Source organism: Pogoniulus pusillus, chromosome Z (assembly GCF_015220805.1).
Source record: "Pogoniulus pusillus isolate bPogPus1 chromosome Z, bPogPus1.pri, whole genome shotgun sequence".
In the NCBI taxonomy this organism is placed as follows: Eukaryota; Metazoa; Chordata; class Aves; order Piciformes; family Lybiidae; genus Pogoniulus; species Pogoniulus pusillus.
In genome coordinates this window covers 53,483,506-53,511,378 of record NC_087309.1, presented here as the reverse complement: position 1 = coordinate 53,511,378, position 27,873 = coordinate 53,483,506, and the positions used below count along the sequence as shown (strand labels likewise).

At 42.3% G+C, this 27,873-nt stretch overlaps 1 protein-coding gene across 2 annotated transcripts in view; it reads left to right on the top strand.

The window, feature by feature from the left end:
- PGM5 (phosphoglucomutase 5) overlaps positions 1 to 27,873 on the top strand; it is a 123,047-nt gene that overhangs the window by 13,460 nt on the left and 81,714 nt on the right. For both annotated transcript variants that reach the window (XM_064176447.1, XM_064176448.1), the window contains exons 4-6: positions 124 to 249; positions 4,181 to 4,371; positions 6,147 to 6,301. In XM_064176447.1, coding sequence (XP_064032517.1) covers positions 124 to 249; positions 4,181 to 4,371; positions 6,147 to 6,301 — 472 coding nt within the window. The remainder of the gene's footprint in view (positions 1 to 123; positions 250 to 4,180; positions 4,372 to 6,146; positions 6,302 to 27,873) is intronic.

The window sequence follows — 27,873 nt, the reverse complement described above, 5'->3', positions numbered from 1 at the left end:
ACACATGATATGGAGAGGCTGCCACACTCTGATTTTAGTTGAGGTGCATAGCTAGTGTGAGTGTGCTGAGATATTTTCCTGTGTGTGAACTGAAGTGATTTTTATTCTTCCTAATTTTTCTAGTGGAAATTGTGGATTCTGTGGAAATCTACCTCAATCTCCTTCGAAGTATATTTGACTTCAATGCAATCAGAAATTTGCTGACTGGACCCAACCAGATTAAAATAAGGATTGATGCCATGAATGGAGGTATGAACTATCCAAAGTTGTTATCAGGACAAAATCATAGGTACACTGCAATAACCTCCCAATAAAGGTGGTACAGTGCAGCACTTTTTCAGTAAAGGTACAACATATGCAAGTCAGACTTGTTTGTAAATTAAGGGTAATAGGAAAGGATTTGAACATTGCACTAGTAACAAAAGAGACCTTAACAATGGGTTAGATTCCTTATTAGGCAAAGAGGTTTAACTTCTTTGATCAAGGAGTAAAGGCCTATGTGTCCAATAGATGTACTGTTTCTGTATTTGGAGGCAAGCACGATGAGGTAATCTTGCTGTGAGAGTGTGGTGAAGTATTTTGCAGTGTGCAGTAACCAAGGAGGTTACAGTACAGCCTCTACCAAAAGTGAATTCTAAATGGTGTATAATTAGTTAAGACTAAATAAATTGTGCCCAAGAGTCCTTGAAGAGTTGTCTGAGACATGTCTCTGTTTCACTAATGTTAACTGTTAAAAACCTCCACTGTACTGGGGACAAGATGAAATTGTCACAGAAAACAGCAAGGGTTCCAATTTTGTACCAATAGTAAACAGTTGTAAGCAGTATCTACTGACAAAACATCTTAAGCTATGTCTTGAAAAAATAAAGATAGATTTCTGCAAATAATGACTGGAAGGATGGGAATGCAAACAATGCTATTCAGTGTTACCTTGCAGAAAACAAATTTCACCAAACAAATGAGGTTCTGTTCTTTACTGAGGTTACAGAAAGGGATTGATAAAGAGAGATGGACAAACTTACAGAGATTTTGTAAACATTTTATTGAGTACAGTGTGATGATAATCACTGTGCACGGATTCTAGTGGGCATATTGGCAGTGTGAAAACTCAGTTTTGCCAGGTTGTGGCTAAAGTGCAGACAGTGTCCTTGAGTTGCCACTGCATAGGAAGCTGCCTTGGTTCTAATTTAAATTTCTCAGAGACTCAAAATACAGCTAACAGAATCAATCCAATAATAGGATGCCTTCCTCTCTTCCCCCTTTCCCCCACTTTTGAAAGAAAGGAGTTAGATGTAGAGAGGAAGATGGTAAAACACCACACTCAAATAAATAGGCTTGCTTCGATTTCAAAGTTAAAAGAAAAAAGACTTTAACAATAAATAAAAAGTATTTGAGGTAGGGGAGTTACAAAGAGGCATAGGAAAGGAAAACAAGATACAAAAAATATATATACACCCCAATTGTATATATATGATGTGGAGGTAGAATCAGGTTTGTCCATCACTTCAAAGGATGGCCATGTGGTGAAAATGGGAGCAACAGGAAGCTGCTGCTTGAGTGGGATCAGTGATGCTACCAGGTAGAGAGGCAAAAGAGAGAAAGAAACAGGAAGTTCCTGTGTTTTTATAAGGGCCCTAGACAGAAAGTGGGAGTGGACTAACCACTACACCTGGGGTCAGCTTCAAGATCCACTCCCCCAGGGAGGAGTCAGTAGGACCTGGGATCAGGTTCAGACCACTCCCCAGGAGGGTTAACCCTTTACAGGAGCAGTGAGGAAGACACCACCTCCTGCATGTGCAAGACCTGAGAGAGTATTGCTCATTAAGTTTGTAGAGCTCTGATGTAACTCAGTGTCGGTAAACTGTACATGTTGAAAAATGTACATTGTGGACAAAAAGATGCACAGTCTGGTTCGGGGCTAGGAAGACTGACGTATAACAAAAGCTGAAAAGGACAGAATTTGTTTACTTACAAGGTGATAACATAACTGGCTTTATGACTTTGTATCTTGGTGGAGAAATTGCCATATGCAATACACGCACGGTAAGAATATACAAGAATATCACAGTATCACAGTATCACCAAGGTTGGAAGAGACCTCACAGATCATCAAGTCCAACCCTCTACCACAGAGCTCAAGGCTAGACCATGGCACCAAGTGCCACGTCCAATCTTGCCTTGAACAGCTCCAGGGATGGCGACTCCACCACCTCCCCGGGCAGCCCATTCCAGTGTCCAATGACTCTCTCAGTGAAGAACTTTCTCCTCACCTCCAGCCTAAATTTCCCCTGGCACAGCCTGAGGCTGTGTCCTCTCGTTCTGGCGCTGGCCACCTGAGAGAAGAGAGCAACCTCCTCCTGGCCACAACCACCCCTCAGGTAGTTGTAGACAGCAATAAGGTCACCCCTGAGCCTCCTCCTCTCCAGGCTAAACAATCCCAGCTCCCTCAGCCTCTCCTCGTAGGGCTGTGCTCAAGGCCTCTCACCAGCCTCGTCGCCCTTCTCTGGACACGCTCAAGCATCTCAATGTCCCTCCTAAACTGGGGGGCCCAGAACTGAACACAGCACTCAAGGTGTGGTCTAACCAGTGCAGAGTCCAGGGGCAGAATGACCTCCCTGCTCCTGCTGACCACACCATTCCTGATGCAGGCCAGGATGCCACTGGCTCTCTTGGCCACCTGGGCACACTGCTGGCTCCTGTTCAGGCGGGTATCAATCAGCACCCCCAGATCCCTCTCTGTCTGGCTGCTCTCCAGCCACTCCGACTCCAGCCTGTATCTCTGCATGGGGTTGTTGTAGCCAAAGTGCAGCACCCTGCACTTGGAGCTATTGAACTCCATCCCATTGGACTCTGCCCATCTGTCCAGGCGGTCAAGGTCCCGCTGCAGAGCCCTTCTGCCCTCCAACCCAGCCACATCTGCCCCCAGCTTAGTGTCATCTGCAAACTTGCTGATGACTGACTCGATGCCCTCATCCAGGTCATCTATGAAGATGTTAAAGAGGATGGGGCCCAGCACTGATCCCTGAGGGACACCACTAGTGACAGCTGCCAGCTGGATGTGGCACCATTCACCACCACTCTCTGGGTCCGGCTCTCCAGCCAGTTCCTAACCCAGCACAATGCAACAATGCAACAATGCAACAATTCAACAATGTTGTGTGGGGTTTTTTGTTTTGTTTTGTATTGCTTTTTTCCTGCAGAAAAAAATATTTCTGTCTTCTATTCCCCAAAATAACAAAAGGAATCAGTAGTGAGAGGCTAAGGCCAGACAGGTTCAAACTGAAATGTCGTTCACATGATTATGCAGCATTCTACCAAAGATAGTTGAAGTTTGTCCTTCTCTTGGTGACACCAGGTCAAAAGGCTTTCTGGACAAGTTGTGTTAGCCAAAAGTGAGTCACCATTTGCTCTAGGTAGTAAGTTTTGTTAATAAGGCAGAAGAAAGTGAGAGCATGAGATAGAGAATGCAATCACTCGTGGTTTTTTTTTACCTCTGATTTTCACACCATGTTCTCACAGGGAAAGCAGATTGTGCAGTCTGTTGTTGGTGTCTGTTAAGCCATCAAATGCATATAGTAATTATGATATAGAGTAGCATGAGCTGTGGTCTTAGTTGCCTTCAACAAAATGAAATTACTTTGGAGTCAGTTTTTAGAAAGTTTTCATTTATCATCTACATGTTTGTAACTAAAACATGGTAAAATTCTTTGGTGAACAAACCTGTTGTGGTTTTAACATGAATTGGAGTGTTGAGGTAAATTTGTTTCCCATTTATATTCCTCTGTTTTTTTTCACTTTCCTCACTGTTGCATATTAAATAGTCTTTTACATTCCAGAACACATAGAATAGCATCTTATTTTTATTCTAGTGGGAAAAAACCCTCTACAACCATTTCTTAACTTAAGAATAGGTAAACAGAACTTGGTTCTTCCACCATACAGTGATTATTTTTTCACTTCCACTAGTGAAAAACTATGTTTTTAATGATGGCTTTCCAACTGATTACTCACTGGGAGGTACAATCACATACTATTCTGTGAAATAATTGTTTTCTCTTGCTAGGACATATGTACAGAACTGCTGAGAGTATGTTTTGTATCAAATCTCCATGGCACTGTGAAAAATTAGATTTTCTAGCATATGCTTTTGTGATTGGATGGCATATTTCTGTTTTTGCAGTGATGGGACCTTATGTGAGAAGAATCCTGTGTGACGAATTGGGAGCTCCTGCAAATTCTGCCATAAACTGTATTCCTTTGGAGGATTTTGGTGGACAGCCTCCTGATCCAAATTTAATGTATGCAACTGCTTTGCTGGAGGCTATGAGAGGTGGCGAGTATGGATTTGGAGCTGCTTTTGATGCTGACGGAGTAAGTACTTTGATCTGTCTGGAGCTCTCATGTAGTTACTGCTTTGTCTGGGGTCAGGTGTGGGACATGTGAGTGTAATTTACTTGCTTTTGGGTAAGCCCTTAAAGCTCAAAGCAGTATTACTTTCAAGTACAGATGGTTGCATTTGTGACCCACAAATGAGACATATATGTTGTAATTTGTCTCTGGAGATGACTGCAAATCAAGCAGGATTTGAATGCAGATTGAGAATTATTTAAATCTTAGGCTTGTTTTACCTTGTGCTCTTATGAGACACTTATTCCCTGGTTAGGAAGAGATGGCACATAGAGATAACATGGGCTTGCAGTCAGTAGTAACAAAGTCCTTTTTGCTTAACATCATAAGTACAGGGAACTTCAGGTAAATAAAGCACTGAATCATAACGTTTTGGTTTTTAATGGTTTTTAATGCCATACTATTGGCATTATAAACAGTGAAGAATTATTGCAGAAATAGAATCATAGAATCATAGAATAGTAGAATCAACCAGGTTGGAAGAGACCTCCAAGATCATCATAGAATCATGGAATCATAGAATCAACCAGGTTGGAAGAGACCTCCAAGATCATCCACTCCAACCTATCACCCAGACCTATCCAATCAACTAGACCATGGCACTAAGTGCTCATCCAGTGTTTGCTTGAAGGCCCCAGGGACGGTGCCTCCACCACCTCCCTGGGCAGCCCTTTCCAATGGGAAATCACTCTCTCAGGGAAGAACTTCTTCCTAATATCCAGCCTATACCTACCCTGGCACAACTTGAGACTGTGTCCCCTTTTTCTATTGCTGGTTACCTGGGAGAAGAGGCCACCCCCCACCTGGCTACAATGCCCCCTCAGGTAGTTGTAGACAGTAATAAGATCACCCCTGAGCCTCCTCTTCTCCAGGCTAAACAATCCCAGCTCCCTCAACCTCTTCTCATAGGGTTTGTGTTCCAGGCCCCTCACCAGCTTTGTTGCCCTTCTCTGGACATGTTCCAGCACCTCAACATCTCTCTTGAATTGAGAGGCCCAGAACTGGACACAGGACTCAAGGTGTGGTCTGACCAGTGCTGAGTACAGGGGCAGAATAACCTCCCTTGTCCTACTGGCCACACTGTTCCTGATGCAGGCCAGGATGCCACTGGCTCTCTTGACCACCTGGGCACACTGCTGCCTCATCTTCAGCTTACTGTCTATCAGTACCCCCAGGTCCCTGCTCTCCAGCCACTCTGTCCCCAGCCTATAGCGCTGCTTGGGATTGTTGTGGCCAAAGTGCAGAATCCTGCACTCGGCCTTGTTAAATCTCATCCCATTGGCCTCTGCCCACCCATCCAGCCTGGCCAGGTCCCTCTGCAGGGCTCTCCTACCTTCCAAATAGCTTTCTATCCTAACAGGCTGGGAGAAAGATAAAAAGGTTCTGAAGAACAGAAGCTGTTTTCTGTTGTCAGTAAACATAAAACCCCCTCCTACTCTTGGTATAGTGCATGTCATTGGCAAAAAGGTTTTCCTACACAAGAATTCTCTGGCAGGAACAGGCCTACTGAAATAGGCTGATCTGGAGGTTTGATTTGCAAGGCCAGAGGGAGTGGTGGTGTGTCAGTGAGATTATAAACCTGCCAGGATGATGCCAATAAATTATTCTTCCCAAAGAGGTATATGAGTAACTCAAAGCCTATTTTTTTCCCTATACCTGCAGTTGATCTAATAACAGAAACTACTACTCCCATTAACAAGGAATTTAAGACACTTTTTCAAATTTCTCTTCTTCCCCAGGACCGCTACATGATCCTTGGCCAAAATGGTTTCTTTGTTAATGCATCGGACTCGTTGGCTATCATTGCTGCCAATCTGTCTTGCATTCCATACTTCTGTCAGATGGGTGTCCGAGGATTTGGCAGGAGCATGCCTACCAGCACAGCCGTGGACAAGTAAGAGAAAACATTGATTTTTATCACCTGGGTCATTACATTAGTTATCTCTGTGTTTTGTACTACATAGCAACACCAAAATTCTGAAGTCTTCTAATAGCAGCTTCTAATTTTCGCAGTTGTTATGTGCTTTTTTGTTTTAACTAGTTTTGATGATATTTTTATTTTTCCTAGAATACTTTTGCCAACCCTTGCTTGTATGAAAATAGTTTGATTCAGCCTGGAGAATAATTAAATTGATGAAATATTTCTGAGAGTACAAACACTCGACTTCTAATTAATTTTCTAAATAACTGTAAATGATGGGTTACAGCCTAATGTAGCAAGCAGCCTTTCTTATGGAAGTCATGGAAGTTTAAAGCAGATAAGGAACTAATTAACTACTAAAGAAGCATTAGAAAAAAAAAGAAGCTCTGAACAAACAAACCTTCCCTCTTGTTTTAAGCCACTGGAATATGTAATCCATTGTGCTAAAAAATATCTAAGAAGTGACTGGAGACCGTCATGAATCCATTCCCAGTTTCAAGGCAGTTTAAAAGTGCACCTAAAGCTGTTTCTCCCAAGTCCAGTCCATTCTTGAAAGCTTTCCTGGACCTGCGTCTTTTTAGCAATTGAATTTTGAACAAGTCTCATGCAGACCTATATTTTCTGCAAATACTGGTATAAGAGGATTAAACAAAATATTATTGCTTTATATACTCTGTGTGGAAAGAGCATTTACTGAGCCACTTGTGTCTCAGGTTTGATCTGGTTGCACAGCTTTACTAACAAGAATCATGTACTGCTCCTGTACTGCTCATGTACTGTTAGATGTGTCTAATCAGGAAACAGTAATCTTAAAATGAAATGCTGCTTATATGAAAGTGTTAATTGTCTTTGAAAAGCAAGGGTCTTAAGGTGCTTCTGTAGTCAGGAAATTTCTGAAAACTACTAAGTTCAGAGCTAGCAGCTTTTGCTAATTCTTGACAGTCTTCAGGGAAATACTCCTTACTTGTAGGTAGATGGTCTAGTTTAAGGAAATACCATTTGTGGGTTTTGTATGTTCTGTTTAGAGATCAACAGATCTAACTGCTTCAGTGAAAGATATCATTGTATTGAAATACTATATAAAACAGTTTGACATTAGTTTTGGTTATAAAGCCCAGGACATCATCATTCCTGAAGTACTTGAGGAAACAATGATATTTAAACATGTCTGTCTTCTTAAAATTCAGTAAATGTGTCAGAACATGTGAGGATACTGAAATCCCCTTCAGTAACTTGGTGACTATTTGAATTATGTTCTTGACAGTGTTTACTTAGCTTTCTGGAGCACAGATAGTCTCATGGTGATTACTGCCTTATTTAGTTCTGTGGAGCTAAGTCTGATTATTAAATAAAACCGAGCAATTGATAACGATGGAAGGATGTAAATATTTTCCCAGACATTCTCACAAATATTTATTATTATTATGAAATTTGCCATCTGTATCCAGGAGACCTGATTTTTTTTTTTGTCTCTTTCATTTAGTTTTGTGGTTGTCTTTGTTTTGCTGAAGTTTTAAATTACATGTTTTTGAAGTTGGTCGCTTCAGTTTTGTGACTCATTTACACACACAGCAATCCAGTAGACCCAAATTTTAATTTTCTTTGAAAATGCCATAATGTTGTCTTTCTTGTACTTTGTTGAACAAAGTTTTATAACCTGCTTAACTTATGAGTGCTAGTGCTGAACTCCCTCATTGCAGACCCCAGCTTAGACTTGAAATCAGTCAGTAGTTCATCTTAAGCAAACCACTGTTGGCTGACTACATGGTCTGAAACACAGTAAGGAATATGAGAAATGTCTTTCTCAGAGGTTCCCTGCATACATTATTAAGCCATTGTGTCTTCCAGGATTCCCAGTGAAGCCCACCATAAGGAACTGCTGAACTTCAAGGAAAGATGGTTAAGAGTCATTTTTCAGTAAAATTGCAGAATGTTGTCTGAAATCCAGATCACTGTTTGAACAAATGACTAACAGAAAGGTCGATTCTCAGCACTGAACTGAATTCCAGTTTCATATATGTACATGCATAAGAAACAGTTCCACTATAGACAGTGAAATCTTAAGAGTGGGACAAGACATGGAAAAAAATATGTGTAAGGCATTTATGATTCTATTCCCATTGACCGCTGAGTCAACTTGCAAGGAAAAAGAAAGCCTTATGGAGAGACAGGAATATTCTCAATTATGTGTAGAATTAACACACCACTGTAATCTCAGTCTTTACTTCTGAAGTAGAATGGGAAGTCCTTTCTCTTCCAAAATATGTCTAGTAACAGATAACATTTTCTTTAATGCAGTGGGCAGAATCTTCTCTGTAATTGCTACTGCATGTCTTAACTTCCATATCATGAAGTCAAACAAGGAAGTATTTTGTGCTCTGAATAGAACGTGCAGAAAAGTACAGGTAACTGATTTCACTAAGTGATTTCACATTACTGCTTACTAGTATATGATTTGAAGCTATTACCTTTTTTTTTGTTGTTTGTTTCTTGATCCTTTTTATTCCTTTCTAATGGACCAGAAACATTTGTCCCAGGACCCTTTGGTGTATCTGCATATAAAGTTCAGGCATCAAGCTGATGCACTGGAAAGAAAACATTGAGAAATAGTTTAAAAACTGTAGTACCACTATTAATTCTGGCAGAAAAGATAGAGACAATCACAGAGTAGTGTAGGCTGGCAAGGGTGCCTGGAGATCATGTAGTCCAACACCCTGGTTCAAAGCAGGGTCAACTTGAGTGGGTTGCTAAGGGCCATGTTTTCTTGAGTTTTGAGTATCTCCAAGAATGGAAACTGCACAGTGTTTCTGGGCAACCTGTGTCAGTATGCCACCGCTCTGAGGAGAAAGGATTTTTTCATGAGTATAAACAAAATTTCCTGAATTTCCGTTTGTGCCCATTGCATGTTGTTACTGGGCACTGTTAGAAGACTTTATATTTTCTTTTATTACTCTCCCCACCATCCAGTGAGTATTTATGCACATTGCCTAGATTTCCCCCAGAAACTTCTGTCCCTGAGGCTTAGCAATCCCATCTTTCTCCAACATCTCCTAGTATGACAGATGCTTCAATCTCCTAGTCGACTTTATGGCCATTTTATTCATACTACTTACCTTGCTACATTTAATCTTGGATTGTGGCAGCTTGACTTAGTTAGAATCTGGCCTTTAATGCATGTGCAGTACCATTCAGTCACATGGGAGCAGTTGTTTAAAAATACTTTGTAAAGTATTTTTTTTGTTAGTGAATTAGAAGTGAAAGTAAAGGGAAGGGCCAGCTGTTACCTACAGTGGATAATAATATGGACAAGAGTAAGAACAACACCTGATTAATACAAGGGAGGGAAAGTGCACTTAATAAAGAGTGCTTAAAATGATTTCTACTGTGCTGTTGAGTGGTGATATTCCTTATTTTCTGTATTTTGTTGTTCCAACACTAGAAATAGAGAAAAACTAGAAATGACTGAAAAGGATGTAAGAACATTTGTAATAGTACGTGCAGTAGTCAGAGAATTAGTGCCTAGGAAGAGAAAATAATCTTATATTCTACTTGTTAGTCTCCCTGGAGAAGTTAAGATGTACCAGCTTCAAGCACATCTAACTAGGATTTAATACTACAAGTGCTATTCCATGAAAAGTTTAAATGCTTGGAAATCTTTTTCCAGCAGATGTTACCCGAGCTGGGGAACAAAGATAAGTTGGATCTTGTGTGTGAACAGGGTGTCTGTCCTCTCAGCAAGTTTGCTGATGATACAAAACTGGGAGGATTGGCTGACACACCAGAAGGCTATGCTGTCATTCAGCAAGAACTTGACAGGCTGGAGAGCTGGGCAAAGGGAGCCTCATGAGGTTCAACAAGACCAAGTATAGAGTACTGCACCTGGGGAGGAATAACCCTGTTAATGAGTACAGGTTAGGGGCTGTCCTGCTGGAAAGCAGCTCTGCAGAGAAGGACCTGGGAATCCTAATGGACAACATGTTCATCGTGAGCCAGCAGTGTGCTCTTACAGCCAAGAAGGCCAGTGGTATATCCTGGTTTACATTAAGAAGAGTGTGACCAGCAGGTCAAGAGAGAATTTCCTTCCATAGCCATGCTAAGGCTACATTTGATGTATTATGTCCATTTTAGGGCTCTTAGTTCAAGAGGGACTGGGAACTACTGGAATAATTCCAGTGGAGGACCACAAGGATGATAGGTGACTGGAGCATCTCTCACAGAATCACAGAACATTATAGGTTGGAAGGGACCTCCAGAGATCTTCTCATACAAGAAGAGGCTGAGAGACCTGGGACTCTTTAGCCTGGAGAAGAGTCTTATCAATGCTTGTAAAAACCTAGAGGTTGTAGTCAAGAGGATGAGGCCATGCTCTTCTCAGTGGTGCCTGGGGAAGGAATAAGGGGCAATGGGTGCTCATTAGAACACAAGAGATTTCATTTGAACTTAAGGAGAAATTCATTTGAAGTTGATGAACCACTGGAATAGGCTGTGTACCTTGAAGATGTGTTTTTAAATAGTTTTTCCCATTGTTACTGAACTTACATGGAAGGAATCAATACTGTGGAGGACTGCTGCTTAGGAATACAGCGTTAATAGCCGAAGCAGTGGATTAGAAGAGAAAATACTCAAGATGTTTAACATTTAGATGTGTTTGCTTGAAGTACTGGAGGGAGAGGATACCACTTAACAGGAAGCATCTGCTTTACAGCATTCCAACATCCACAGGATTGCTGAAAAGCATCTCCAAACTGAAATTCTCTGGCGATATGTGCCCTTAGGATGGTGTTCTCTTTATTGCAGCGAATGCAGTAAAGCTGTGTACTCTGTTCTGCACACTTCTTTTTTTTTTTTTCACGTCCTTGTATTCTGATTTATCTGATGTTTGCATAACAGGAAGGGAGGTGGAATGCTGAGATGCTAGCTAAAGGTCTTCAAAATGAGAATTCACAAGGGTGAGTAAAAATTGTATATGTAGGAATTACGAAGCTCAGTGGGTGTAGCTGTTAAATTGGTATGGTAAAAGAGAATTGTTGAGAGAATATTCCTGTGGCTAGTATTACCTGATACTGTGTTTCTGTAATCAGGTAATTTCAACGGGTGCTCATCATTAGGTGCTCTGATTGTATTTACCCAGAGCAAAGCAAAGCACCTTACCATGCCAACACTCTGCTTCTTTGTATCTGGTATTGCACCCGAGACACATCACTGTTCTGTCTGCTGATTTCCCATTTACTGTCTGGTCAGCTAGAGACAAGTTTTTAAGGAGATCTGCAGTAACAGTGACTGTTCTGACTTCTTTGAAGAAATGCCTTTATGCAGTGAAGGGCAGAGGTATGATTAGCTCTAAATATGTTGTCTTGGGTGCAGGTAGGAGGCTGACCTTTGCAGGAACAAGCTCTGAAAGTAGTGCTGTTTCAGAGTGAGGTCCATTTTGCCTGAAGCACGTCGGGAGCCTTGGCTTAAATGGCTTTGTATGCTCATCTCTTTTGGACAAGAACCCCTAGGCAGCAATTAATGATACAAAAGCAGGAGAAAAAGTCTGTCTTCTTGCAGTTGTTTTGCCCAGTTATGGCAAAGGCTGGATTTCTGCTTGCTAATATTATCAGATAGGTTGCTCTCTCCTACTGCTTTGAGAGGAGAAATGTTGCTTCAGGAGTTTTTACATCACTGTGAGGATTAGGAAACAACAAAAGAGTCCTGACCATTTGCTAGGAATTGTCCAAGAAGAGGTTGTCTCTTCATTCTCTGATTAAGTTTGCTTAAGTCTCTTATTCCTTCCCAGGAGCACTAAAGAAGCAAATTATTACCTCTTTGTCACTTAAAGCAAATTATAATAGAAGGAAACCACAGAGGCATAATGAAACTGGAGTAATGGTCTAATGCATAGTGTGTTATGTCAAAGTTAAGATATGCACAGCAGTTTATATAAGTCGATGGGGAGGTGCAGAGAGAAAGGCTGACTGTTGTTCTGCAAGTTGTTCCCAGGGCTTGGTACCAGCAAGGGCAGTGCTGTTGGAAGTCAGCATTCTAAATTTAGGTCTCAGTCAGAGAATGAAGAAGCAAGATCTTCTTTCACTTTGAAGCATTGGGCATTTGCTAGGTTTTTGCTGGGGGGCTATATGGACCAGTTTAAGCCCTTCTGCTGTGTTTGGGTTTTTCTTTTTTTTTTTCCTGTGAAGATCAGTCTTTCCTCTGTAAACACTGACAAAAAGTGCATTAATGGACCATGCATTTTGTTGCTGTTTAACACACAGTAGCAATTTAAGAAACATGCTTCTGGATGTGGAGGACAGTGTACCATATTCTACCTGTGGCTTTGTTTTATTTCCTTGAATTCTTCATTTACAAATCTTGAATGAATTGTTTGTCTGTACTTTTTTTTTTTTGGTGAATCCATAGCTTACAGTTTCTTCACATCCATTTGTTTGTTCTTCTGTACTGTTGTTTATCTTTTTTAATGAAGACACTTGTGCTAGAAACAGGATAGGCAGTGAGCATTTCTTTCTCTACATCCACAGCCCTTGCTGTTGAGTTGTAAGTTCTTCCAAAATACAGACTTCTCTGAGTTAAAAATACATCTTTCTGCACGGTTGATACTGTATTCACTCTGTGACTGTGATTAGTTCAAGTTATGCCAGTCGTGACCTCACTCTTTCAGCAGGATAAGTCATTCTCACTTTCTCTTATCTGGAATAGGCTTGCTGTGAATTTTTTAAGACACTTCTGTCAAACTGAGTCCATGTCACGTACAAGCAGTTTTTAAACGCAATGGAGTGGAGGGACAATTTCTGTTCTGGAATGCTGCAGGAGGACACCTGCATAGATGATCAGGAATATAATATTGTGTATTGGAAGTGTAAAAGTTGTTGAGCAGTGTGATGGAACCTTAGTTCAGAATCTGTAACTTTGAAAATAACACTGCAATGTTAAAAACAGCTGTCTATGTCCTGTGTATATTTGTGTATCTAGTAAAGAATGGTGGCTTTCTGCATCAGCTTTCAAACATGTTATGCACCTACATGTTTTATTTACAGAGATGTAACATGTTTGAAAAGATTTGTGGAGAAAAAACCCAACTGTCATTACAAGACATTGACGTTCTTTCAATAGTTTTGCCTCTTAGTTTTATTTCTAGCGTGTGTTTGAAGTTAGCCTTTCATCCTTGAATGTTTTTAAGCAGTGGAGGTGACTAGTGATAGGAAATGGCCTCAAGTTGTACCAGGGTTTAGATTAGATATTAGGAAAAATTACTGCCCAGGAATTAGTGAAGTCACCATCCCTGGAGGTGTTTGAAATGTGTAGATGTGGTGCTTTGAGACATGGTTTAGTGGACATGGTGGTGTTAGGGTGATGGTTGGACTTGGCCTTGGGTTTAATGATTCTATGATTTAGCATTGCAGCTATTTTCAAGGATATCTTTGAGGAGCTGTCTTTGTCTTCTTTACACTTTCTTTGATGCTGAATTTATTATGCTTTGGTGTAGTGTAGTGTATTTGACAGTCACAAGTCCACTTGTAGTCTTGGCTAAGCAGTATTTCATTATCCTAACCTGCAGTGATGAGAATGTGTGTCCACTGTGGTCATGACAGGCCATATATTGCATCTGTGTGGAGTAAGTGTTTTATTCTTGCCACTTTCCAGAACAGCAACAGTCAGACTCAAATAATTTCTCAGCCAAAGGTGAGAAAGATGGCCCAAAGCTAGACTGTAGAGCAACTTTATGCAACACCCAATCTTTGTTCATTCATAGTTGCATTCTGGCCTGCCTCTAGAGTGGACTGCTGTAGATGCTTAGTCTAAAATGAACAGGTTTGTTGTTTGTGCAATGTGCAGCTTTCAGAACTGAGTAGAGAAAGCTGTCTTTATTTAAAAGGAAAAGATGAGTTGAAAACTATCCAGTGCTCTGTTTCTAGCTTAAGCTTTGGCTGTATATGGGATCAGCTTGTCCACTAGAGTTAGAAAAAGCAAGATTTGGTGCTTAGTGGGACATAGCAAGTTCTATAAACTTGATTGACTCTCCTTGAGAAATTTGCCATTTTCACAATGGTCTTAATATGCCACATGTGAAAAACTATCTTAGAAAAATAAACTTCTCACAAAACATTCTGAGAAAACCTTGCACTGTGCAAGAAACAGATGTTAGATAACAAAAAGTCCAGAGTTTTCTTAGTGCTGCATCTGTCTTATGTCTCAGCTGTGAATACACAACAGAAATTCCAACAAATGTTCTGGTAGTGCCTTAATTAAAACGCAGTTCCCACCATGTCAGTTACAAAGACTTTGTGCATAGAATAGAATAGAATAGAATGGAATCAACCAGGTTGGAAGAAACCTCCAAGATCATCCAGTCCAGCCTATTGCCCAGCCCTATCCACTAGATTATAGCACTAAGTCCTTTTCTTGAACACCTTCAGGGATGGTGACTCCACCACCTCCCTAAGCAGTTCATTCCAATGGCAGATCACTCCCTCTGGGAAGAATTTCCTCAAGCCTATATACCAAGCCTATATATATCCAGCCTATACCTCCTCCGGCACAACTTAAGACTTTGTCCCCTTGTTCCGTTGCGGGTTGGCTGGGAGAAGAGACCGACCCCCACCTGCCTTCAAGTACTTGTAGACAGCAATAAGGTTACCCCTGAACTTTCTGTTCTCCAGGCTAAACAACCCCAGCTCCCTCAGTCTCTCCTCACAAGGCTGTGTTCCAGTCCTTTCACCAGCTTTGTCGCCCTTCTCAGGACACATTCCAGTATCTCAACATCTCTCTTGAATTGAGGAGCCAGTTTAAATAAAGGTCTATTTTCGCATATGCAGTCGCATTTTATGCTTCAGCCTAGAAATGCTCCCATGTGGATTGGCATGTCTGGGCATGTTTTGCCAGTACTCGACAGGACAGTAGGTATCAGCTTAAGAGCAGCCTGTCCCATTGAAGGATTCCTGGTTTGTTTTTTTCTTTAATAGGTGACCCTTATGGAGAGGCCTTCCTGCTGATTTCAGAGAAAACTTTCTTGGCACAGAATTTCAAAACAATGTGTTTAAGATTCTACTTTTAATGTGTATTAAAATGTAATCTTCTGGTAAATTACTTAGATTGTTTACAGATTAACAAGACAGGAGATTGTTCTTTACATTCTGAATGTTTTGAAGATCTCTTCTATGACTGTGTCAGAGCCAGGGTACTTAATGTGATCTGAAGAATTTTGAGAGTAGTGTTAGAACAGGTACTACTTTGAGTCTTGGTCACTTGAATTGTCAGACTGGTTTTGAAGGAGAAGAAACATAGTCTTCTGTTTTGTTTTCTGGGGAATTGAAAGAGCTTTAAGGTCTTTCCAGGCTCAACCATTCTGTGGTTCTGAGGAAACAGTCTGTTCCTATGGCATATTATAATTTCTTCTTCCATTTTATTTGTCTTTATGAAAGCAACATGAAGTTATAAAACTGCTCTCTTCCTTTCCCTTGCCCCCCACATGTTGCAACTGCACCAAGCATGTAATAATTCTCACTAAAATCCACAGAACAATTTTCAAGAGAGAAAAAGCAGAACTAGTGTAAAGAAAGAAATCAGCATCTGAATGGCTTCACCAGGGAGCTACTACAACAAATTATGTCTTACTATCCTGATTGCCCAGGTGATAAAGCTGTCAAATGTGTTGATGAAGTTGAGGCAGGAGATGTAATTTGCTTCCATTTTTGCAAGGCTTTTGTTATTGTATGCAGCAGTATTCTTGTATTAACTCGAGAGGTTTTATTTGGATGAGTAGTTAACTTGTAAGTAAAAGTCTGGTTTGGTGGTCAGGGTCAAAGCCATTGATTAATGAGCTGGTAAAAAGCGGAGTGCTGCAGGGCTGTATTCTATGACCTGCCCTATTCAACATTGTTGTCAGTGGTCTGGAGGAGGAGGTGGAGGGCACTCTTACCAAGTTTGCATATGACACCAAATTGTAGGGGGTACCTATTAGTGTGCTGGAGGGCAAGGATGTGATGAAATTCAGAAGCACGAACTGTGAATCCTGCTCCTTAAAAGGCAGAGTCCTACAGTGATGCAGACTAGGGAGTAGCTCTACAGAGACAGCTCAGGACCCTACAATTGGAGAAGACCAAAAGCTGTATGAATAAGAATGTGTCCCAGAGAGTGAGGCAAGTGGTTACTCTGTGTTCAGCCCTTGTAAAACTACTTCCAGATACTGTGTCTGGTTTTGAGATCCCCACTACAGGAGAGACATCAATAAACTGGAGTGAATTCAGCATAGGATCACCAAGACAGATGGAGCACAGGCCCTATGAGAATAGGCTGGGGAAGGAGACTTGTTCAGTCTGGATAAGGATGGCTTTGATGAGACTCAACAGCAGCTATCTGTATGTACAGAGAGGCTGTCAAGATGATGGAGCCAGACAGCACACAGGTGGGAGGACAATAGGCAACAATAATAATGTGAAACTTAATGACCAGGTGAGTAAAACCACGAGCAAACTCATCACCTTGAGTACTGTGTCCAGTTCTGGGCCCCTCAATTCAAGAGAGATGTTGAGGTGCTGGAACGTGTGCAGAGAAGGGCAACAAAGCTGGTGAAAGGCCTGGAACACAAACCCTATGAGGAGAGGGTGAGGGAGCTGGGGTTGTTTAGCCTGGAGAAGAGGAGGCTCAGGAGTGACCTAATTGTTGTCTACAACTACCTGAAGGGAGGCTGTAGCCAGGTGGGGGTTGGTCTCTACTCCCAGGCAACCAGCAACAGAACAAGGGGACACAGTCTCAAGTTGTGCCAGGGGAAGTATAGGCTGGATGTTAGGAGGAAGTTGTTGGCAGAGAGAGTGATTGACATTGGAATGGGCTGCCCAGGGAGGTGGTGGAGGCACCGTCCCTGGAGATGTTCAAGCATAGACTGGATGAGGCACTTAGTGCCATGGCCTACTTGACTGGTTAGGGCTGGGTGCTAGGTTGGACTGGATGATGTTGGAGGTCTCTTCCAACCTGGTTGATTCTATGATTCTATGATTCTATCTTACCTCATAGATGACCCTACTTTGGTCAGAAGAGTGGACTAGAGATCTCCTTGTTCAGTGTATTGTTTTATAATGCCCTGGCCCTGTGAAAAGATGTTTGCTAAAATGTCCTCATGCTACTTAGACTGTTGATCCTGCCTGCACTCTTGCAGTTAACCATGCTTAACAGCAAGACGATATATAGAGAACTTTCATGTTCCCTTAAATTATTATTTTTTACTTTGTTTTCTTCTAGATGGATAAAATACACTTTCTTACCCAGATGGATGAAGTGAACTTTTTTTTCCCCAGAAATTTTTTGATCTGTCCTCAAGACTCTGCTTTACAGAGTGGGTGTTGTATCTCAGTGCTTGGGGGTTAGAGAAGAGGCTGTGGAAGCAAACAGTAACTTCTGACATGTACCTAAGGATATTTTTTGTTTGTTTGCTACCCAGGCAATTCAGAGTATTGAAACCCAAATTTGAGTCATTGTCTATGTTTTATACCACGTGTTCTGGCAATGTTCGGTTTTGCATCTTCATCAATGAGCACAGTGTCTTTTGATCTACCTAAACTCAATGTAATAAACCTAAATAGGCTAGTGGTTATGGGCCATGTGTACTCCTGAGTTAATCGAGGGTGTTTTCCCTACTTAGTTCGTAGGTTTATTGCATTTCCTGCAAAAGACCATGGGTCTTGCTGGCCATTAGGGATGACAGTACTGAACCTCACCTCAGTAAGTATATTCAGAAGGATGTAAGGAGAATGCCTCTCTCCTTTATCCATTTATAACATCTCTTTTCTGGTATCTTAAAAGCTCCCTAATAGTTTCTATAAAATCAGAGATCTTATAAAACATTTCTTCCCTGCCTTCATAGACCAGTTGTATTGCTGGAGAGCTGACAGGTTTTGTATGTAGCAGTGACCATGCAGGAATTGATATATTTTTGTTTCTCTTCTTTCCATACATTAAGAAGATTGTAGAAGAGTCTTCTTCCTGGCTTATTCAGGAATCTGGTAACAAGGTAGGCTGTTAATACAGTGCACTACAACATAGCAGTGACAGCTTTGTTCTAAGATATACAAAGCTTAACTAGTCATAGGCTGTGCTCTTGGGAGGTGGACAGACACAGACTGTTTAAGATGGTCATAGAATCATAGAATCAACCAGGATAGAGGAGACCTCCAAGATCATCCAGTCCAACCTATCGCCCAGCCCTAGCCAGACAAGTACGCCATGGCACTAAGTGCCTCATCCAGTCTTTGCTTGAACACCTCCAGGGACGGTGCCTCCACCACCTCCCTGGGCAGCCCATTCCAATGCCAATCACTCTCTCTGTGAAGAACTTTCTCCTACCATCCAGCCTATACCTCCCCCATCACAACTTGAGACTGTGTCCCCTTGTTCTGTTGCTGGTTGTCTGGGAGAAGAGACCAACCTTCACCTCCTCCTGGCTACAACCTCCCTTCAGGTAGTTGTAGACAGCAATGAGGTCACCCCTGACCCTCCTCCAGGCTAAACACTCCCAGCTCCCTCAGCTTCTCCTCACAGGATTTGTGTTCCAGCTCACCAGCTTTGTCTTGCTTTTCTGGACACACTCCAGTACCTCAACATCTCTCTTGAATTGAGGAGCCCAGAACTGGACACAGGACTCAAGGTGTAGCCTGACCAGTGCTGAGTACAGGGGAAGAATAACCTCCCTTGTTCTACTGGCCACACTGTTCCTGATGCAGGCCTGGATGCCATTGGCTCTCTTGGCCACCTGGGCACATTGCTGGCTCATCTTCAGCTACTATCTACCAGTACCCCCAGGTGCCTTTCTTCCTGGCTGCTCTCCAGCCACTCTGTCTCCAGCCTGTAGCACTGCTTGCAGTTGTTGTGGCCAAATTGCAGAACCCTGCACTTGGCCTTGTTCAGTCTTATCCCACTGGCCTCTGCTCACCCATCCAGCCTGTCAAGGTCCCTCTGCAGATGCAGTTATGCAAAAAAGAGGACGATAGGTTCCCTTAAATAATGCATAATCTTTTTGCTGCTGAGCTATGCAGAAATTGGAGGCTAAAATAAATTGAATTTTTAAAGGAATGATATTTGTTATGTACAAGTTCACTAAAAATGCCAGAAGTAACTGATCACCATCCCTTCAGGTTTTTCCTTTTTTACTTTACTGACAATGAAGAGTTAACTTACTCTATAGGCATATGAATGCGGAAATAATAATGAAAAGCGATCCTCGTATCTCAGCCAGGAAGGGCATGCATAACTTTAGAGCTCACTGCAGTACATCTGGAGTTTGTGGACACATGACTGCCAGATGGTTGGAGTTTGTTTCATTACTATTATGAACTCTGCAATCAAACCTCAGATTCTGTGATATCTATGCTACGTGTGCATGGAATTTGTCACTAGAACAAGCTCCCCAGGGAAGTGGCCATGGCACCAAGCCTGTCAGAGTTCTAGCAGTGTCTGGATGGCACTCACAGTTTGGTTAGTTTTAGGTAGTCCTGCAAGGAACTGGGATTTAAATGTGTTGATCCTTATGGGTCAGTTCCAGCTTGAGGTACTGTATGATTCTAGTTTCACCTCACATGGATTCTGAGCACCATGCTGGCTGTTTTTGTTATGTGGAAGACAAAATTCTGTTGGGGTGTGTTACTGCCAAAGCATGTCCCTCTCTCATCGTGTACAAATAGATATGCTTGTGTTTGTTAGTTGTATTTTGCAAAGCAAATTATATCTTTCCCTTTACTCTTACAGCACAGCCACATCAACATATTGTATATATCTATAGCTGGTTTTAGACATTCTGTTAGAGCTCGTGTGAAGGGGACAATGAAGTTTTCACAGGACAAGGCACTTACACTTCCTTTGTGAAGTGGCACTTGAGACTTTTACAAATGAGGGTGCAAAGTTACGTGTTTTGGATCTGAATCTTGAACTGATGACTGAAACATGAGAACAGCATTTGGTGTGGAACATCATGATGAGTACGCCTGTTAGCATCCCACGCACTGAAGAAAACAACCCCAAAATAAGAAAGTTACACGGGCTGCATCTTCAGCAAAGCTTTCCAATACATTTGTAACCAAGAGAAACAGTTGGAAACAACGTTAGTTACTGTAATATTTTCTGTGGAAAGTTTCCAAACTTTTAAGTTAGGGTTCATGGTGGTGATAACGTTTTTATACATGTATAAATGATAGCATGTTTTATATGGGGGGATTTATGTGTGTTATATTAAAGAGAGAAATAATTACTCATATATATACACCTTGCAACCATAATACCTAAATAGTTTTCTATGCTACCTGTGTGTACTCTAGAAGGTACTTATTTGCATCTTCTGTGATCAGGTTACCCACCTGGTGAATGTGGGGAAGGCTGTGGATGTAGTCTACCTTGACTTCAGCAAAGCCTTTGACACTGTCTGCCACAACAAGCTCCTGGCAAAGCTGACAGCTCATGGCTTGAACAGATTCACTCTGTGCTGGGTCAAGAACTGGCTGGATGGCAGAGCCCAGAGAGTGGTGGTGAATGGTGCCACATCCAGTTGGCAGCCAGTCACTAGTGGTGTTCCCCAAGGATCAGTGCTGGGCCCAGTCCTGTTCAATGTCTTTATTGATGACCTGGACAAGGGACATTGAGTCCAGCATCAGTAAGTTTGCAGATGACACCAAGCTAGAAGCAGGTGTTGATCTGTTGGAAGGTAGGAGAGCCCTGCAGAGGGACATGGACAGGCTGGATAGGTGGGCAGAGGTCAACGGGATGAGATGTAACAAGGCCAAATGCAGGATTCTGCACTTTGGCCACAACAACCCCAAGCAGCACTACAGGCTGGGGACTGAGTGGCTGGAGAGCAGCCAGGAGGAAAGGGACCTGGGGGATACAGGGATCAGTGCTGGGCCCCATCCTCTTTAACATCTTCATAGATGATCTGGATGAGGGCATGGAGTCAGTCATCAGCAAGTTTGCAGATGACACTAAGCTGGAGGCAGATGTGGCTGGGTTGGAGGGCAGAAGGGCTCTGCAGCGGGACCTTGACCACCTGGACAGATGGGCAGAGTCCAAGGGGATGGCATTCAATAGCTCCAAGTGCAGGGTGCTGCACTTTGGCCACAACAACCCCATGCAGTGATACAGGCTGGGGTCGGAGTGGCTGGAGAGCAGCCAGACAGAGAGGGATCTGGGGGTGCTGATTGATACCCGCCTGAACATGAGCCAGCAGTGTGCCCAGGTGGCCAAGAGAGCCAGTGGCATCCTGGCCTGCATCAGGAATGGTGTGGTCAGCAGGAGCAGAGAGGTCATTCTGCCCCTGGACTCTGCACTGGTTAGACCACACCTTGAGTACTGCGTTCAGTTCTGGGCCCCCCAGTTTAGGAGGGACATTGAGATGCTTGAGCGTGTCCAGAGAAGGGCGACGAGGCTGGTGAGAGGCCTTGAGCACAGCCCTACGAGGAGAGGCTGAGTGAGCTGGGATTGTTTAGCCTGGAGAAGAGGAGGCTCAGGGGTGACCTTATTGCTGTCTACAACTACCTGAGGGGAGGTTGTAGCCAGGTGGGGGTTGGTCTCTTCTCCCAGGCAACCAGCAACAGAACAAGGGGACACAGTCTCAAGTTGTGCAGGGGGAAGTACTGGCTGGATGTTAGGAGGAAGCTGTTGCCAGAGAGAGTGATTTGCCATTGGTGGAATGGGCTGCCCAGGGAGGTGGTGGAGTTACTGTCCCTGGAGGTGTTCAAGCATAGACTGGATGAGGCACTTAGTGCCATGGTCTAATTGATTGGTTAGGGCTGTGTGCTAGGTTGGTGTGGATGATCTTGGAGGTCTCTTCCACCCTGGTTGATTCGATGATTCCATGATTTCTAACTACCGAAGTCCAGCAGTATCCTCCTGGCACTTCGGTATGTTGTTTCACTGAAACATCATAAACATCACTAATTATTATAGGTAGCGTAGGCTAAGAGACATCCATAAGCTCTGTAAGTCATGTTGCGTAAGGGATTTTCAGTGCCATGGCTGTGGTTTGCTCCTCATTCCCATTTAGTTAAAGATTTTCTAATTTAATTTTAACTTCTGCTGTGTACTTCCCATCTAAGAGGAGTAAGATACGAACCCCATGCTTTGACAATTTCCTGATGCCAAATACCACAGTACTGTGGCAAAATTTTCTTCCCTCCCTGCCCAAAGTTGACAGGACTCTCTCTATAGACAGACTCTCAGGTCGCATTCTAAAGATGCTATTCTCTATCTCTTTTCCACGGTAGCTATTGTTGTTCCTCTGATGGGTGGACTCACAGCATGCTGAGTCTTTTGTAGTGTGCTAGAGGGCCTCCTGACTTACTGTCGTTGTGCAGGCATTACAGGTGGTTTGACTGGCCTGAAGAATCTTTCTGTGATTTCAGAGAGGAGTAACAGAGAAAAGAAATGTCTCCATAGACCTACTGCTGTTAGGAAATCAGCTTAGTCATAGATCTGTTAGTAAATTAAGCAGCTGCTTCTGGCTAGCTGATCACTCACTGCTAGATGGTTTTACCTTTGTAGTCATCCAGAATCATATTTTTCTCAGTATCTTTCTTCCCATGTGAAGACTGATTTCTGAGGGAAGATTTGGTATGATTTCATCATAAGGATAGCTTCTTTGTGGGCCAGACAGCATAGGTCGTCAGCTCTCATGCACTGGTTCACACCAGCTCTAGGTTCTTGAGTCTTACATATTCAAGAGTTAATTCTGCACACCTCCTAGTTCCTTAGATCTTGCTTAGGTAGTTCTTCAGAAACACAAGAAATTGTGGTTTAAAAGCACAGAACTGTTTTGTGTAAAAAAGACCTTTAAGATCTTCAGTCCCAATTGTCATCCCAACACCACCGTGGGCACTAAGCCATGTCCAGCATTGCCATGTCTACGTGGTTTTTTCTTTTGAACACCTCCAGGTGTTGGTGTTCAAAACTCCTCTTTGGTGGACTGCCTATTGAAATGCCTGACCACTCTCTGAGAAATATTTCCTGATATCCATTCTAAACTTGCCTTGGTGCAGCTTGGGGCAACACTTCTCTGGACACACACCAGCAGCTCAATATCCTTCTTGTAGTTAGTGGTCCAGAACAGAACACAGCATTATGATTAGAGGTGCAATCTCACCAGTGCCAAGTACAGGCGAATGATCTTTATTCCTCTGGCCATGAATCTGCACATTCTCAGGAGGCCTCCTGTCAGCTGAGAGGTCTGTAAGATTACTTCCTCTTCTCCAGTCAGCTCCCTGTCCAGTATACCTTATGCTCCCTTAGCTTCTTGTTTGTCAAAACTCTGTGCAAACATGGTTTGTTTTCCTTTTTCCCCCCCATCATTTAGAAATGCTTAGCAGACCTGGATCATGCTTGCTGTCATAGATTTATTTGGAGTGAAGACAGATGCTCTTTACTCCTTCCCAGAAGGGTGCAGGAAACTCTTTGCTTGTGAGGATTATATAGAAATGTAGAATATTCTTGGAAGTTTAAATGAAAAAGTGCTATTCATAAACTACCTGCTACAGTGCAAAGCATATAAAGTACAAGGAAATCCACAGGCCACTTCTCCAAATCCTCCTTAGGGCAAAGCTTCCACACACCTCCCACCAAATCCAGGTCTGAATGCCCCTCCCCATACTATGGCTTTCTGCCCCCCCATTACCAGCCCAGTATGATGCAGCAAAAATTCATCTTGGCAACTCCAGGCCCTTGCCAAGGCTGCTCTAGGCCCAGCTCCCACACAAAGCAAGATATGGGAGTAGCATTGGGAAGGAGAGAAGGAGGAAAAAGGGGCAGAAACTGACTCTGCAGCCAGTTTTACAGAGATGCAGGCATTTTGGTAATGAAGTAACAGAAGATTATAATTTCCTGTCCACCCCTGGATGCTCTGGACCTCCTGGTGGTCTCTAACTTTATGGGTTTTTTTAAAGGCACTAATGTCAAACCATGAAACTTGTTTTTGATAATTCGAGGATCATTCTGACATTGTTAACCAGCTGTGAGCTGTGTGCTTTGTGTTTGGCCTTGCTGCTTTGAGAAAATTGCCTGTCTGATAAGTATCACTCAGCCCTTGTAACCAAGTGTAAATGTAGGTTCTTGTAACTCACTGGAGTGAAGTATTGGTAGAAAGCCCAGCTGAGTTTACCATAGTAATATTTAACTGCAGCTTATAATAACCCCCCAGACCTTGCCTTTTTTGTCCTTACAGCTATCGTCAGATGTCTGATGATCCAAACCCCACATGGCATATGTCTTTTGAGTACTTTCTCAATTTTTAATTTCAGTTTGAAAAGAATTACTGTAAGCCTGGCAATATCTTTTTTTTTTCCAAAGTCTTCATATGGATCATTCAGCACATTACAAGTTTGTTACTAATGAATGGGTGAAAGTCTTGGCGATGCCTTACCATGCCAGAGAGTATTCCTACACTTGAAATAAAATGGGCAGGGAGTCCACTTAGTTTCTCCTGTGCCAATTGTTCAGGCTCAAATTTAAGGAGAGCTGTTTTACATGCGCCTTGTTTAGCCAGCTATCTTTAAGATCTTCTAAACATCACTTTGTGACTTGAGACACTGCTGGGAAGCCACCATAAGTGAGGGGAAGCCATGTGGGCAGAGGCTCAGAGATGAAAAATAACCTTCTTAACATTCAGTAACTGTTTGTTCCATAAATACTTTTTTTGCCCCTTGTGCAGGCCCAACAAACTGACCTTCCTCCCATGAGCTTTGGAGTCCATCCATGTTTGATAGTGATCACTGATACCTGGTCAAGGTAATCAGTTTGATGGTTCTTGAGTACAAGTTAAATAAAGTCATATAAAGGACAGATTTTTCCTAATGGTACTTCTGGTTCAAATTGAAGGGATCTGCAGGGGATAAGCAGGAGAACTACATGCAGTTCACAGTCCCAGCACAGACAAACAGCTAGCTTTGGTTACACTAAAGAACTGTTTGGCTTCATTATAGGGTGTGTCCAGAGCATCCTGTTTTTCTATATAGATGCATGCAGTGAGGAGAAATCAGAAGCAAGAGGATGAACACATCCATTTTTGGGCTTCAAAATTACTTCTTCCCTCCCTTTAAAACAATAAACCATCCAACTTATCTTTGTTTGCACAGACGTATCCACCTTGGCATCAGTTTTTTTTCTCTTCATAAGAAGCAGTATTTCTGTCTGCAAGGTACTGGATTTGTTAACAGATTTCTTGGAAACAGATCTTACAGTACACATAACAAGTCTTGCTTTATAATGAGTGTTTAATACTTAATACAGTGAAAGAGCTGAATTTTGCCTCTTGGCACCAGTTCAGCAAAATACTTAAGCACACTTAACTTTTGGATTCATGAGAAGCCCCAGAGATATGATGGGAAATATGAAAACTTTTGGTAAAAGTTTATTTTTAAAAATGAATGAAGACTGTAGAACAAAGAAATCTTGCACAGAAGTAATAGTTTTTCCATTACTTCAATGTTTTATCTTTCTCCTCATTTTATTATGTACTGTCCTCACTATTTTTTTGGCACTGACCCTTTATATAAAACACTGGCTGTCTTGTAAAGGATAAGTTGAAGTTGTGCTGTGACTGAGTCAGCATCCTCTATCATGAACCTCCTAGGTCACTCCTCTTCATGAATCTCACTGTGGGTGGCATGTGGGAGCAGTGCTGAGAAGATGTAAGAAGACGTGGAATTGGAGGGAGTAGGAGGAACACAACACGAAAGACCGGGCTGCATGTCCACAGACTTTACTGTAGTTTGAGATTGTGTGAACTTTGTGAATGATCTGAACACTGCTCCAGTTAAGGAAAATTCAGTGTAGTAACTGAGCAAAGCTTGGATCATGCTTGTTTCACACAGTGCAGTACGTTTCACAGAAGCTTGGATGAGCCCGTGTGTCTACATGGTGCGTACAAAGCAGAGCAGTGCAGAGATGCTATTTTAGAGCTCCAGTGCCTGTGTGTTTGTGCTAACTGGGCACCAAACCTGGCCTGTGAAGGAGACCAACCAGTGGGGACACAGTGCCACACTGATGGGAACAGATTGCTTCCTGCTTTATTGCCGTAAGGTTGTAGAACTCTGAAACATACTCAATTGGACAACATGGTGTATGTTTTACTGTCATGTGCATCTTCAGAACTGCCTAAGCTTGGTCAGTGTTCAGCAAGACTTACATCACTCTAGTTCTCTCCACCACCAAAATCTGGGCTAAATTTTTTTTTGAGCTGCCATGTGACAAATGCTGCAGACTTGCTCTTGGTCTCCATCCTTAGTTCTTATCATCTTGTCATGTCTGTGTTTTCCCTCAAACACAGGAGAAAAGGACACCTATAAGAATACTCCCTTGCATTTAGCAGACTTAGTCCAGATACAGGCATCCTAATTGACAGTCTGGGTTAATTTTAAGAGTGGTAGATCCAATCTCACTTGTATCACTCAGTGAAGGGGAAGAAGTGTGGTCATGTGAGGAGTTCAATAAAGTAAAATTCTTAATAGTTTGAAAACAGAATTTTACAATCAACTAATACCCTGAGAAACACCTGACTGAGAATCATGGCCAGCAGATTGAGAGAGGTGATTCTGCCACTTTGCTCTGGTAAGACCTCACGTGGACTACTGCATCCAGCTCTGGAGTCCTCAATACAATAAGTACATGGACCTAGTGGAGCAGGTCCAGAGGAGGTTCACAAAAATGGCCAGGGGGCTGGAACATCTCTCCTACAAAGACAGGCTGAGGGAGATGAAGTTCTTAAGAGAAGGCTTTAGGGAAGCCTAATAGCGACTTTGCAGTACCTGAAAGGAGCATGCAAAAAGAATGGAGAGAGACTGTTTACAAAGGTCTGTGGTGACAGGACAAGGGGCAATGGCTTCAAACTAGAGAAGAAGATACATAGATTGGAAAGAGTTCTTTACTGTGAGGTTGGTGGAACATTGGAACGGGTTGCCTGGGGAGATAGTTGAGGCCCTATCCCTGAAGATATTCAAGGTGAGGCTTGAAAGGGCTCTGGGCAAATTGATCTAGTTAAGGATATCCCTGCTGACTGCAAAGAGGGTTGGACTAGATGACCTTCAGAAGTCCCTTTCGACCCAGGCTGTTCTACAACTGTATGATTTCTGGCAGTTAGATGTGAATATGCTTAAGACCTTCTTCCACTGCTTGTAGTAGGAAAACAAATAATTCTTCTTGAATTAACCATTTCTCATTATGTTTAAAATATTTTTTCTTTTAAAAAAAGGCAGTAGTTTTTTTTTACCTTGGCCTACTAGTATATTAACTATTCCAACATTAAAAGCAATTTCTTGGAAGTGTAACTCATAGCAAACATCAGAGTCACTTTCTAATCTATTTTATTTTGGTATTGTGAAAAAAATCTAGCACTTTGCAATTGTGTCCATTTCTGATTCTTTTCTGAATGTCCGTTCGCTGCTGAAATCTGTGGAAGTGCTGAGATTTTTAAAAAAGGGAACAGAGAGAGGATTATTCTTTTCCTGGAGATTGCAAAGAATTGTGTGTTTCGTAGTCTGAGATGCAGTGCTTTCCTGCTGACAGCACTTGTCCATACCATGATAGTC